The following is a 12,318-nucleotide window of genomic DNA, read 5'->3' on the forward strand; positions in this document are numbered from 1 at the left end:
TATTAAGGAAAGAGAGGAAAGATAACTTAAATGATTGGTTTAAATTAACACTTAAACATAACTGAGTAAATGAAATTAATTGTAGGGTGTCAGAGAATTCAAACCTAAATAAGGGGAATTTACAGTAAAGTCTTTATCATAGTAATAAACTGGATTCTTACCGCCATTGAAGTCAGTTCTAATTTTTTTTCAACACTATATCTCTGGAGAAAATATAATGACTAGTTTTTAAAAGGAAATGTAAACACAAAGTATAAAAATATGAAAGGAATATAAAGTCCTGGTTATTGAATTCATTTCTGGTATTGATATTTACCTTTTAAAATGTATGTTTCTCAACAGCCATTACACAAAGACAGCTTAAAAGAGGCAAAAACTTGTTGAATTAATATTGACCTTAGATAAATGAAAAACTTAAAATTGTCATCTAAAACACAAAGCAGAGGTTTCCTAGATGGAATAATTGAACATAAAATTATTTAGCTTATAGCACAAAGAAAATGAAGATGTAAAAATATTCATAGCTCTCCTAGATATCCAAAAGAATTGAAAAGAGGATCTCATAGAGATATTTGCATACCCGTGTTCGTTGCAGCATGATTCACAATAGCTGAGAGGTAGAAACAAACTGAAGGTCCATCAATGAATACACGAATAAAAAAATGTAGTATGTACATACAATGGAATATTATTCAGCCTTAAAAAAGGAAATTCCGTCACATGTTACAACATTGATGAACCTCGAGGACATTATGACAAGTAAATAAACCACTCACAAAAAGGCAACTATTGCAGGATTCCATTTATATAAGGTATCTAAAGTAGTCAAACTCACAGAACTAGACAGAACTAGCAGGGGAGGGGGAGAGCGGAGTTGTTGTTCAATAGGCGTAAGTATCAGGTGTGCAAGATGAACAAGGTCTAGACATCTGTGACAACAATGTGCATGTAGTTAACACTACTGTACTGTACACTTAAAAATGGTTCAGACGGGAAATTTTATGTTGTGTGTTTTTTTTTTATCACAATTGAGAAACACTTGTAGTCAAACTAATAGTAGGTAAAAATTAAATTTAGAATTATGCCCTAAAGCTGCTTGGCATATAACTAGGACATACAAATAAAACTATGGCAAGTAAACTGAACAAATCTGGGAAGATAAAATATACTTACATGTGTAGAATAACAACAATTGTCCACTTATATCATCCACCTAAACTCAATTGTATATTAAGAGCATTCAGTGTGTATTTATAGGTCCATAGTCCTTTAAATAAAACTAGGCAGTTGTGTTTTAGAATGCAGACTTGTTCAGGTTTTAGAAAAGTAACATGGTGTATATATTGACTATGCTATCCTCCCACAGCAGGGTGTGAGGCAGCCTCCTGTCACCAAGCGCATCAACACAGCCGTAGCAACAAGTCTGAATAATCACACCAGGTAGCATGATTCAAGACTGCAAAGGGCTTCATGTCAGTTCAGGTCAGATTGGGTTTTGCTGCCAAGAGCTTTTCAGATTTGGGGATTCCAGATAAATGGATATCATGGATCCATTATTCCATTTCAAGAATCTTTCAACATTACTAAGTTAGCAAATACTAATTAAGTCTCATTCCCCACGATCTTGCTATCTGCCAGAGTAATTACAAGTAGACAAATAAGGACAGTTAATTCAACGACATCCACATGTGTAAGCATAAACATCCATAGTTGAATCCACTAGTTCAAAAACCAAACATGCCATACAAATTTTTACATGACTTTAGCCTAGGCTCTTGAAGCTCAATTCTGTGTATTTGTTTCTAATCGCTGCCTGCATGATCCAAATGGCAGCTGCGAGTCACATGTCACTTTTGAGCATTTGAATGTCTAGTTCAAATTTAGATGGGTTGCGACTATAAAATCTCATTGATCATTGTTATATTGATTACATGTTGAAGTGATAATATTTTAGATACACTGGGTTAAAGAAAATATATTATTAAAATTCATCTGTCTCTTTTTACTTTTTTAACATGGCTACTAACAAATTTAAAATTATGTATGTGGCTGGCATTACATTTCGGTTGGACAGTGCTGCTCTTTTCTCATGTTAGTCATCATGGTTGAAACTAATAATAATTAAAACATTACCACCTCTAGGATTCCTCTCCAAACTACCCAAGACTGGGGTGGATATGAGCCCTGTGTACTTCCCCTGCTCCTGACCCTTCTAACATAACACTGTTTCATTGTATTTTAATTGTTTATTTGTCGCTCAACCAGGTTGATAGTTCCTTGAGAAAACAGACTGGATTTTTTTGAAAAAAACACGTCTATATACCCAAGTTATAGCACAGGCATAGAGCATGTTTTTGATAAAGGTTAAATGAATGAGAATATCACAGTGAAATAGGATTAAAGCTGATGTGAATGGTTACTGAAAATTCTGACACTATAAGAGACTGGAGCAATAGGCAATCATAAATTATATCCTCAGTCTTTCAAAACAAAAATCAAAGAGAATAACATTAGGAGACTTTAAAAGTCCCAATTTATTACAGAAAGAAAAAAAAAAAAGGATCTAGGTTGTTTTCTTACCTGAGGTCAAATTTCTAGCTGTACTTTGTGATTTCTGCATTTCAGTAGATTTAAAATTGAGATCATCCTGCATTATCTTCAGTTCTTGATTGGTGATTGAAGATATTTGTTTCATACGATTTATATTCTGTATTTGCAGCGAAATGAAAATGGAAAAAATTCCACTGCTTTAAGTTTCTAATAAAATTCTCGGAAAACACTGCTAAAGGATTAGATGCTTTGAATGGACATTCTTTTTTGAAATACATCATTCATTATATATGTTTTATAGAAAAATACAGTGAGATTTAAAGTTAGGTTTTCACAATAAGGAAAGACTAAATTAAAATTCAGAATTGTTTCTTTTAAATTTGCTTTATTTCATTGTATAAAAAAATTCAACTGCACTATTTTAGGAACTGATTCGAGTCTTAAAATACTAACAATATTGAAAAGAAACCATGCATTTTTTGTCCCATGGAACCACACACTAGTAGTTGCTCAATAAACATTTACTGATAAATCAAGATACTCATAGGTATCTCCTTCTTGCAGATTATTACAAGAACAGAATTCCTTGTATTTATAATAAAAAGTACAGTATGTATAAAATAAATTAACAGTTTCCAATATAATATATCTAGATTTTGAAGTTATCTGTGCAAATGCTGCTTCTACCAATTCTGATAGATTAACAATGGAAGAAAATCTTAATAATTACTCTGACTTAGTCCCTCACTTGTTGCTGAATGTTGATAATTACTCTGACATGTGTCATCCTTTTTCCCTACCATCCAACAAATTAGCTGAATTTTGCTACAAAGATAAATATTACTAGCTTAAGGAAATAAAATAACAAGCAAGGGGATTTCAAGGAAACAGCTTAAATGAGAGCAAAGGCAATAGCAACTACTGCATTTGTTGAGTTGCATTTGGAAAAGGTAACCACAGGGAGAATGCTGCGGACACGGGACAGGTACAGGCACGTGTACTTACGCGACTACTGTGCTCCAGAAGTGCGACGATGCTGGCTTCTAGCTGAGCCTTCCGTTCCAGTTCCTGATTCTTAGTTTCCTCAAAAGTCTCAATAAAACCTGCCGATTAAAAAATATGATGACAAACTACTGTGGATACAGTTAACAATTCTGATTTGTGGATATTAAGAGTACATTTTATAAATTCAAAGCAAATTTTAAACTGTTAGTATTTAATATTTTATTACCCCAAGGGTAATTAAATTACTCAATAAGGACATTTCTACATACTTTCAAACTTTTCAAGCTTCATTGTTATGACCTTAATACAAATAAACTAAAATTTATATAGGTCCAGAAGTAACAGTTGATAAAAAGGAGATCTAAAAAAATCTGTTTACATAGGATCTCCTTGACACAATTACTGTATAATTATTAACACCTATATTTAGCCTCTAACTTTACCCCTAAAAATATTACTAATGACCCATTTTATCTGAAAATGAGTATTTTACTTATAATGCTACATTAATCTCAACTAAGTTTAAAAATTTACTCAAATTATAAATATTCTAAGAAATCATCCTTTTTCTGGCTAATATAGAACTAGTACATAATTTGCTGTTATTTACATCCATAGTTCTATGGCTCCTCCAAAAATAAAAACTTATAAAATAATAACTTAAATTTACTGTTATCATGAAACAATGAATTAATTTTGAGATAATTTTTGGTACTTGCTGAGATTTTAAAGAAATCTTGAGATACTGCTAAATCAGAGTTGGAATTACTGCTTTACAGCATGCTTCTCTGAAGGTAACTATTGACATCAGACCTATAAAACTTCAGATTCTAACAAAATGATAATTTTTGAAGGAAAACAGTAATAAATAATATATATCAATTTTGAAAACTTTCTGAATGTACAATATAAGTTTAAGCGAAGATCTTTTACAAAGTCAAGTTAAGGTGTTTTTTTTTTAAAGTAAAAAGCTGCAACTGAAGGCTATTAGAGTTACAGTTAGTGACAGAATCAAGTAACAAGATCTGAGATGAGGGCTAATAAATAATGAAATAAATATTATAAAAAGGTAAGAGAGGTGAAAGATATTAAAGATGAATGCAGTGAAGCATATAAACAAGAATATTCAAAATAAAATCAGGATGTAGTCTATAGAACAGACTTTCTATACAGACTATAAATAGGTACTAGAATTAGAATCTATCCCCTACACTCACACACACATACACATGCGCAAAATCTTTTTAGAATTCTCTACCCATCCCTAAACTATGCTAGATATTTAGTACTTTAAGGCAAATGCTTTGAATGTCCACACTTCTGTGTTAATTAGCTATTATATCTTCCCAAAATGAGATCTTTGATTTGGTATAAATGAATAGCTACCTGAGAATATAATATTTTCATTATAAGAATTCACTTACTGTCCATATTTTCCTCCCTTTTTTTTAGTTCCTTGTACTTTTGATTCATTTCACCTGTAAGAGATGCAAAATATAACATTAATTTCAAGATGTAGTGCTCAAAATTAGAACTATCTCCTACGTTCTCCATATACCATCCATTAGTCATTGATTATTCAATATTTTCAATTAGGTAAAATTCTTGTACATTGACCTATAAAGTCTTTTAAAACAGCTATATATGCATGTTTGATTATTTGGAAAAATCAATCTCCTAACTGGAAAGGACTTTAAAGGCTTTCCAATGGTTCTCTATTTCAGTCCCAACCTAGAGCTATTCAACCTACACATGAACTCCTGGTGATTATGGGAAACGTATGCTCCCAAGAAAGTACATTCCATCTCTGAATAGCTCACAACAGCAAGCAAGGTAGCAGGGTTACATCCTCCACAGAGCTTAAAGTCTAGGGATTTAACAAGTCATTAAAATTAAAATGTACTAAATGCTATCATATGAAAAATAAAGGGTGCTCTAGAAGCACACAGGAAGGACAAGTCATCTGGTCTGGGATTCAGGGAAATTTTTTCTAAAGAAGTAATATTTAGGCTACATTAGGAAGAATAAATGAGTAAGAGTTACCTGGATAGAATGTGCAAGAATGAGTTCATAGTCAAAGCATTACAAGTACAGAAATTTGAAGTGAGGGTGATTATGGAAGCACAAGAAACTGAGAGAGTCATATAGCTGAGGCAGAGAATGTAAGTGAAAAAAGTGAAAAAAACATGAGGTAGATTACGAGATACCTTCTAAAACACATGTTATAAAAATTTGGACTTCCTTCTAAGGGCAATGGTAAAATTACTAAAGAATTTTAAGCAGGGGAATAAAATGATCAGTTTGCATTTCTGAAAAAATATTTCTGGTCTGGAGATTAAAAGAGAAGTAAGACGGTGGTAGTAAGACCAGTTAGGAAGCTGGCACAGCGATCTGGGTGAAAGATGAAGGCTGACTGAATAGAGTGATGGCAATTAGGACGTAAGGTTGTCAATACTTGTTTGAGACATTTGAGAGCCAGACTGAACCGATTTTGGTGAGGGTCAGACAGGGAGGAATCAAGTATGACTCCTAGGTGTCTGACTTGGGTAACTGAGGACATGGTGGTATTAACTGAAAAGAGAAGCAAGTTGAGGAATAAGGTGCTCACAGCAGTTTTGGACACGTTACATTTAATATGATATGTTTAAAAGGGCAAATATCCAAGGCCTAGACACAGGTGGATGAAATCTGACATTTCAGCTGCATAAAGGGACCATCAGTAGAGGTAGATCGTAATTATTTTATGACAACAGGATTTTCAGTGTAACAAAAATTGAGTTTGGGAGATACATGGCTATTTTCTTGGATGAGTGAGAGAGCTGCTGAGTATTTCCAGGGCCCCAGGTAGAGAAAGTGGAATAAATTTGTGCTTCTTCCAATCTGCAGTTTCTTCACCCAAGTCAGTTAGTCTTAGCATTCTGGAGAAACTAAGGAAGCTTATTAAGATGACGCCCAGCAAGGATAGAGGGAGTAACAGGCCGGAGATTCCCAAGGGGGTTCCTGATAAGGAGCCAGCATCTAGAAGGGCTTTAGGAAGAAGAGCTTGAAGGAAATGAAGGAGACAACAGTTACAGAGGCTAAAACCTAATGGTGAGCGTGTGTGCCCTGTGCCCTGCTATATAAGGTAGACAGTTTTTCCACGGACTGGCTATAGCAGCAATGAAGTTGGGGAGCAGAGGAAGATCATTGGGGTAGAGCTCCTAATTACCTGGAGGCATGGATTTCCATTTGTATGTAGACTTGCTTGGTAGGAAGTGAGTTCTGAGGACACAAAGGTTAAGGCGAAGCAGACACCTGGGTCGGCAGACGGCCTTTTTGCTTTCTGGTCTTAAAATATTTTTCCCAAACTTATTGCAGACAGCCCTGATCCACAGGAAATCTCGTCAAGGTCCCCCCCAGCAGGGCTGTATGCAAAAAGCTGAAAGTGAATGCTACTGTCTAAGGACAGTATGTACCTAATGGTCATGAATTTCTAGCCAGGGAACACCCAGAACCAACGGGAAACACTGGGTTCACTCAGGCTAAGGCTTTGGATGCATCAACAACTTTATTCAACCGCTATTCAGTTGAAAAGACTGACCAGGGTCTCAGAGCACGCTGATGCAGCCCCGACAGTTGTGAAGGGGAGGAAAGAGAATTTGCTACTAATTAACAAACTTTGTAAACGATTAAGTTTTTTAAAAATAAATGTATTATAGATGGATTAACATTAGTCCGCTAATAATGTCACCGTTCACTTACCTTACGGCAATGTATTTTGAGAATAAATAGAACAGACAGAAAGAACGAGCGTTTACAGCATGCGGGATCTGGAGCAGCCTCTGGAGGTGGTGCTTATGTCAGTGTTACGTAACCCATAGGAAGTAGCAGCAAAGCCAGTACCTGCAGACTCTGACCCTCGTTGCATGGCCACGGTTTCTCAGACAGCCCTGGTTCCCTGTTGGGGCTGAGAAGCTGCAGTCTTGAGAGATTGGTCAGGCATTAAGGGATTAGGAGGAGGCCAGCAACTAAGGCTTCTCACAGGAATTCAAGTAATCTTATCTTTCCTCTTCTAAACTTAAAAGAAACTCCTACACTCAGTTTCCAGGTCCTCTCCTTGCTATTGGACCGCAGACCGTCAAAATGAGGCTTCTCCTCCAGCCGTTCCAATGACATTATTCTCAATAAGATTGTTTTTTTTTACTGATCAAATCCAAGGGACGGTTTCCAATTCTTATCTTACGCTGCAATATTTGACATTATTGATACATCCTTCTGCCTTTCAATTTTTTTCCCATATGTTCTTTTTCGGGGGTTGGGGTGGGGCTTTTCTGTGTTTTTTTTTTTACTCCCAGATAATTCCTTCTCTGTCTTATCTTCATGGCTTTTGCTTTTTTCTTCATTTAAATTCTGGGTTCTTCTCTTAGTTAACTTTTAATGTTACATTATATCCAAAGAGATCCCACTTATTCTTATGGTTGAAGAGGTCTTAAATTTTCCCTAATTTTCAGATTGTTTTATCCAATTGCTTACTAGGTATATTCATTTGGATATTTGTCAGGACATCCTAATACTAGTAGTATCCCCATAAATAAACTCATCGGTCTTCCCTCTCAAAGTCCACACCCCTTGGTATTCCTTATTACATTTGGAAGCCCTCACCGTACTCGGTCACCCAAGTCAGAAACCGGGAGCTTCCCCCTGCCTGCTCTCCTCTAATCCACGCTCCTAGCTGCCACCAAATTGAGCTGGAAAACGTGTCTGGTCAGTATCTCCAGCTACACAGCTGGCCAGCGGGATTAGATAGGACAGAGCTCCCACATACCTTAGAAGATTCCCAAGCTTCATAAAACCTTCTCCCATATCACTGTTAAAAAGACAGGTCAGGGCACTAGTGAATGGCTGTACTTTGTGATTTCTCATTTGGAGAAATGTGAGCTACTCATGAAAGGCAATGTACAGATGTGGGCAGTCCTAACTAAGGTAGGGTAAGATGGTAGGTTGTTACAAATCTACCCTTAGGTTTGTTATCACAGGAGAGGACATTGGGGGAAGCTAATCATGTATCAGACCTGAGGTGCAGAGCAGGTAAGTGAAAGGGTCTAATGTAGTCAAGTCAAGAATCAGGAGACTAAAGGAGGGGGAAAGGACACACTGATAAAATGAGAGTGATTTCAGAGCTAGCCTCAAAGTCTGAGCATTTGATGTGATCATGGTTGCACATAATTATTCCACATTTACTGAGTACCTACTATGTGCCAGATAATGTAACAGGTGCTACAAATATCGAAATGGACAACATAGTTACCAGTTTATACTAGAAAGGCTTGTAATCTTTTTGGTGTACAAAAATAAAAAGTTACAATGCAACATAAGTGCTGTAACTGGGGTATGTATGAAGTACTAAGGTAACTAGGTGGGTGAAAAGAGTTCAGGAGGTTTTTACAAAGAAAAGTATCATATCAGCAAGGCACTTTAATAGGTAATGTAGGAATCACAGAAATGAATAAGACCGTTTCCTTCAAGAAAAGTACACCAAAACAAGTTCCCCAAAAGGTACACTATAAATTCAAGCCTTTTTTCCCTTACAGGGAGAAAAGAAAAAAATGGGAATGGACTGCTACTCCAACTGGGATACTGTAGAAAGGACACCACTGCTTTCTCATCCTCTGCGGCAGCTGCCAGGGGAGTGAGGGTCAGGGCCTGCTTGCACTACCAATTCCTCACTGTCAGTACGTGCATCTGACTCTTACTGTTTGTTCTCCCATCAAATGATGTTCTCTTAACTCAGGGCTCACAGAGCAATCTGGACTTTTGTACTCTGAGAAGTAGTTATTACCTTAGAGAAGGCCTGACTGCCATTTTCCAGAACAGGCAGGTACCCCGTCTTCCTCCTGATCAATACTAAACGAGGCACGTGCCAGTGACTCCCCCAGCCTCAAAGCCAAGTTGGCAGGCCTACTGATTTAGGAGGTGAAAGGGTCACAGAAAGCAAATAAAATGAGAGAGGTGGGGCAAGAATAAACTCCAAAGGACTTTTACACATCCAGGTTCTTTCCTTTCCAGCACGTGGGGTCCTTCTGAGGGAAGCTGCGTCTCCCAGTACTTCCGAGTGTTCCTTATGTAGCATGGTTTCATTCTCTTTATCATTCTGCTCATTCCACTAAGTGAGTGCCAGTTCATCTTTATCCCTTTATCCTTTTATCCCTTTTAAAGTATGATGCCAAGGAACTTAAAGTCTGATTCCGAGGAGACTATCACTTCCATAGTTTATATATTCATCTTTTTGATAATGCAAGCTAGGTTTATAGCTGTTCTGGAGGCTACATCACATTAATTCATAGTGAGCTGTTATCTAAACCCCCTCCAACACTTTCACATATTCTTAGTCAGTCAGGACACCTTCTTCTCTCCCACTCCTGCTTCAATTGTCATTAATTTTGGGGTCCTATTAAATCTCATTCTTTTACATTCAGTTTCTGTCCCCCCACCACCTACTTTTCACATATCATTACAGACGTAATAAACTAGTGTATTAACTACTGGTATGTTAAAATGAGTACATATAAGTTTAATGTTTTAAGCCAACTTCTGTCTAGGCTTAACCCAACTTACCAATCATACATTCTCTGCAAAATGTTTTAAATTTTTGCAAGATCTGATCATTCTATTTCTATACACACTAGAGGCACTTTAAAAAGATATAAAAATTCTCTAAATATGTAAAAGTTAAATTATTGCTAAAAGCCTCATAATTCCTAAAGAAAAGAGAAAGGACTATGCAGAAGTTTGTTTCAACAGAGTAATGTCAATAATACCAGATGGTATAATGAGTAGTCCTTGACAGGCACGAAACACAACATACAGTATTACTTCCTAATGCTGTGGGTATCGAGCTTTGGCATGCATTTGCACCATCGGGACGGTTTGCTGAGACACAAATTGCTGAGCCCTATCCCCATCATTTCAACATTTAGTAGGTCTGGGGTGGAGCCCAACAATTTTTATTTCTAATAAGTTTCAGATGGTGCTGATACACCTGGTCTGGAGATAATACCATCATTCTAATGAAAGATATGAAGTGTAGTGTAACCAATCTCCAAATTAAACAATAAGCAATGATTCATTCTTCTTCATTGAATGCATATTGAAAAACTATGGAATAGCAACATATACACACCATTTGAAATCTCAGATACCAGAAGATGAACCACATTGAAATTAAGTAGATTATTTTGCATATCCTGGAGGAAATGCTAATGGGAAAATACTTTCCAAAATATGTTTTGGGAAAATTGCTGGAAAGTTATTCAAGTTTTAGTTTATAAATTAATAGCATTAATAATAACAACTGATAACATTTATGTACACTTTTTAAAATGCATGCTATTCTGAGTTTCTCTCTCTCTCTCTCTCTCTCTCTCTCTTTCTCTCCATTCATCTAATTCTCACAATAACCCTAAGAGTTAGGTAGGTACTGTTATTATCTCCATTGTAAAGATGAGGAAACTAAGGTACAGAAAGGTCAAGTAGCAATTCCAAGATCAGCCAGTAAAATATCACAGCCCAGATGTGAATCCAGGCATTCTGGTGGCAGAACCTGTACTCTAAACAAAATTATTCTGTCTTTATAAATTCTACTGTATCTGACATAACCAAAGAAGGAAAGCTTCTAACTTAGGCCCTGGAACTCTGAGTATGAAGAAGTATCCTACAGAAAAACCAATGAAAAGTGTTGTTTTATATTTTTACTACTCTTGATAGAAACATATAAATTATGGAGTAAATTGCAATGAGTTTAGGTCAGTAACCCAATGATCTTATAACACATTACGTATACTTCTATTATGATACATATTTATCACATTGTAGCAGTTAGATATTTACATATCTATGATATGTTGTATTAATAATCAAATTTGGTTTTACAACTTAATCTTCAGGAAGATACTATACTCTAAAATTGAAGGAATAATTTGTAGTAAGCAATAACGCCCAAAAGTCCTTCTTGGGGAGGTATACGATTATATTTCGTTAACTGTATTCATCAAACTTAGTCTGTGAATGTAGACATCCAGAAAATTAGCCCCACCTTGTGGATTATGGTAGTACTACAAATTCAGGCCTTTGAGAACAGTGAATTGTCAGGAAAGTACATATTACCTTGACTGGCAAAAACTAAAACTGTTAACGAGCACTAGTAAGGAAACACTCTCATATACTGTTGTTGGTATAACCTTTTCTAGAAAGAAGTTTGCAAAACAACCAAAATTGTGAACATAAGCGACATTCTATTCAAAATTTCACTTCTAGAATTAAAAAAAAATTTTTTTTCAATTGCAGTTGACATACAATATTATATTAGTTTCAAGTATACAACCTAGATATTAGACATTTATATAACTTAAGAAATGATCACCCCAGAAGTCTAGTATGCATCGGACACCATACATAGTTATTACAATATTTTTTACTATACTCCCTATGCTGTACTTTACATCTCTGTGACTGTTTTTATAACTGGCAATTTGTACATCTTATTTATCCACTAGAAATACAGATGTTAACAAACATGCAGGGAACAAGGTTGTTTACTGCAGCACTGCTCTTGGTAGTGAAAAATTAGAAACAACCTAAATGTCAACATGGATACAGCAAATACTATATAACAACAATAACAACAATGGCAGCAGCTAAAAGTTGTTGCAAGTGCTTAATATGTGCAGGCACCCTTCTTAGTCTGGCTTTAAAGCCCTGACCACTATGCTATACTTTTTAGAATGA

General features: G+C 35.8%; 1 protein-coding gene across 1 annotated transcript in view; it reads right to left on the reverse strand.

The window, feature by feature from the left end:
* Positions 1–12,318, reverse strand: part of IFT74 (intraflagellar transport 74) — an 82,054-nt gene that overhangs the window by 11,885 nt on the left and 57,851 nt on the right. The window contains exons 14-16 of the mRNA XM_074330295.1: positions 4,980–5,033; positions 3,556–3,653; positions 2,581–2,707 (exon numbers count right to left, since the gene is read on the reverse strand). Of these exons, the coding sequence (XP_074186396.1) occupies positions 2,581–2,707; positions 3,556–3,653; positions 4,980–5,033 (279 nt within the window). The remainder of the gene's footprint in view (positions 1–2,580; positions 2,708–3,555; positions 3,654–4,979; positions 5,034–12,318) is intronic.

This window comes from Rhinolophus sinicus, linkage group LG04 (genome assembly GCF_036562045.2).
Source record: "Rhinolophus sinicus isolate RSC01 linkage group LG04, ASM3656204v1, whole genome shotgun sequence".
Classification (NCBI taxonomy): Eukaryota; Metazoa; Chordata; class Mammalia; order Chiroptera; family Rhinolophidae; genus Rhinolophus; species Rhinolophus sinicus.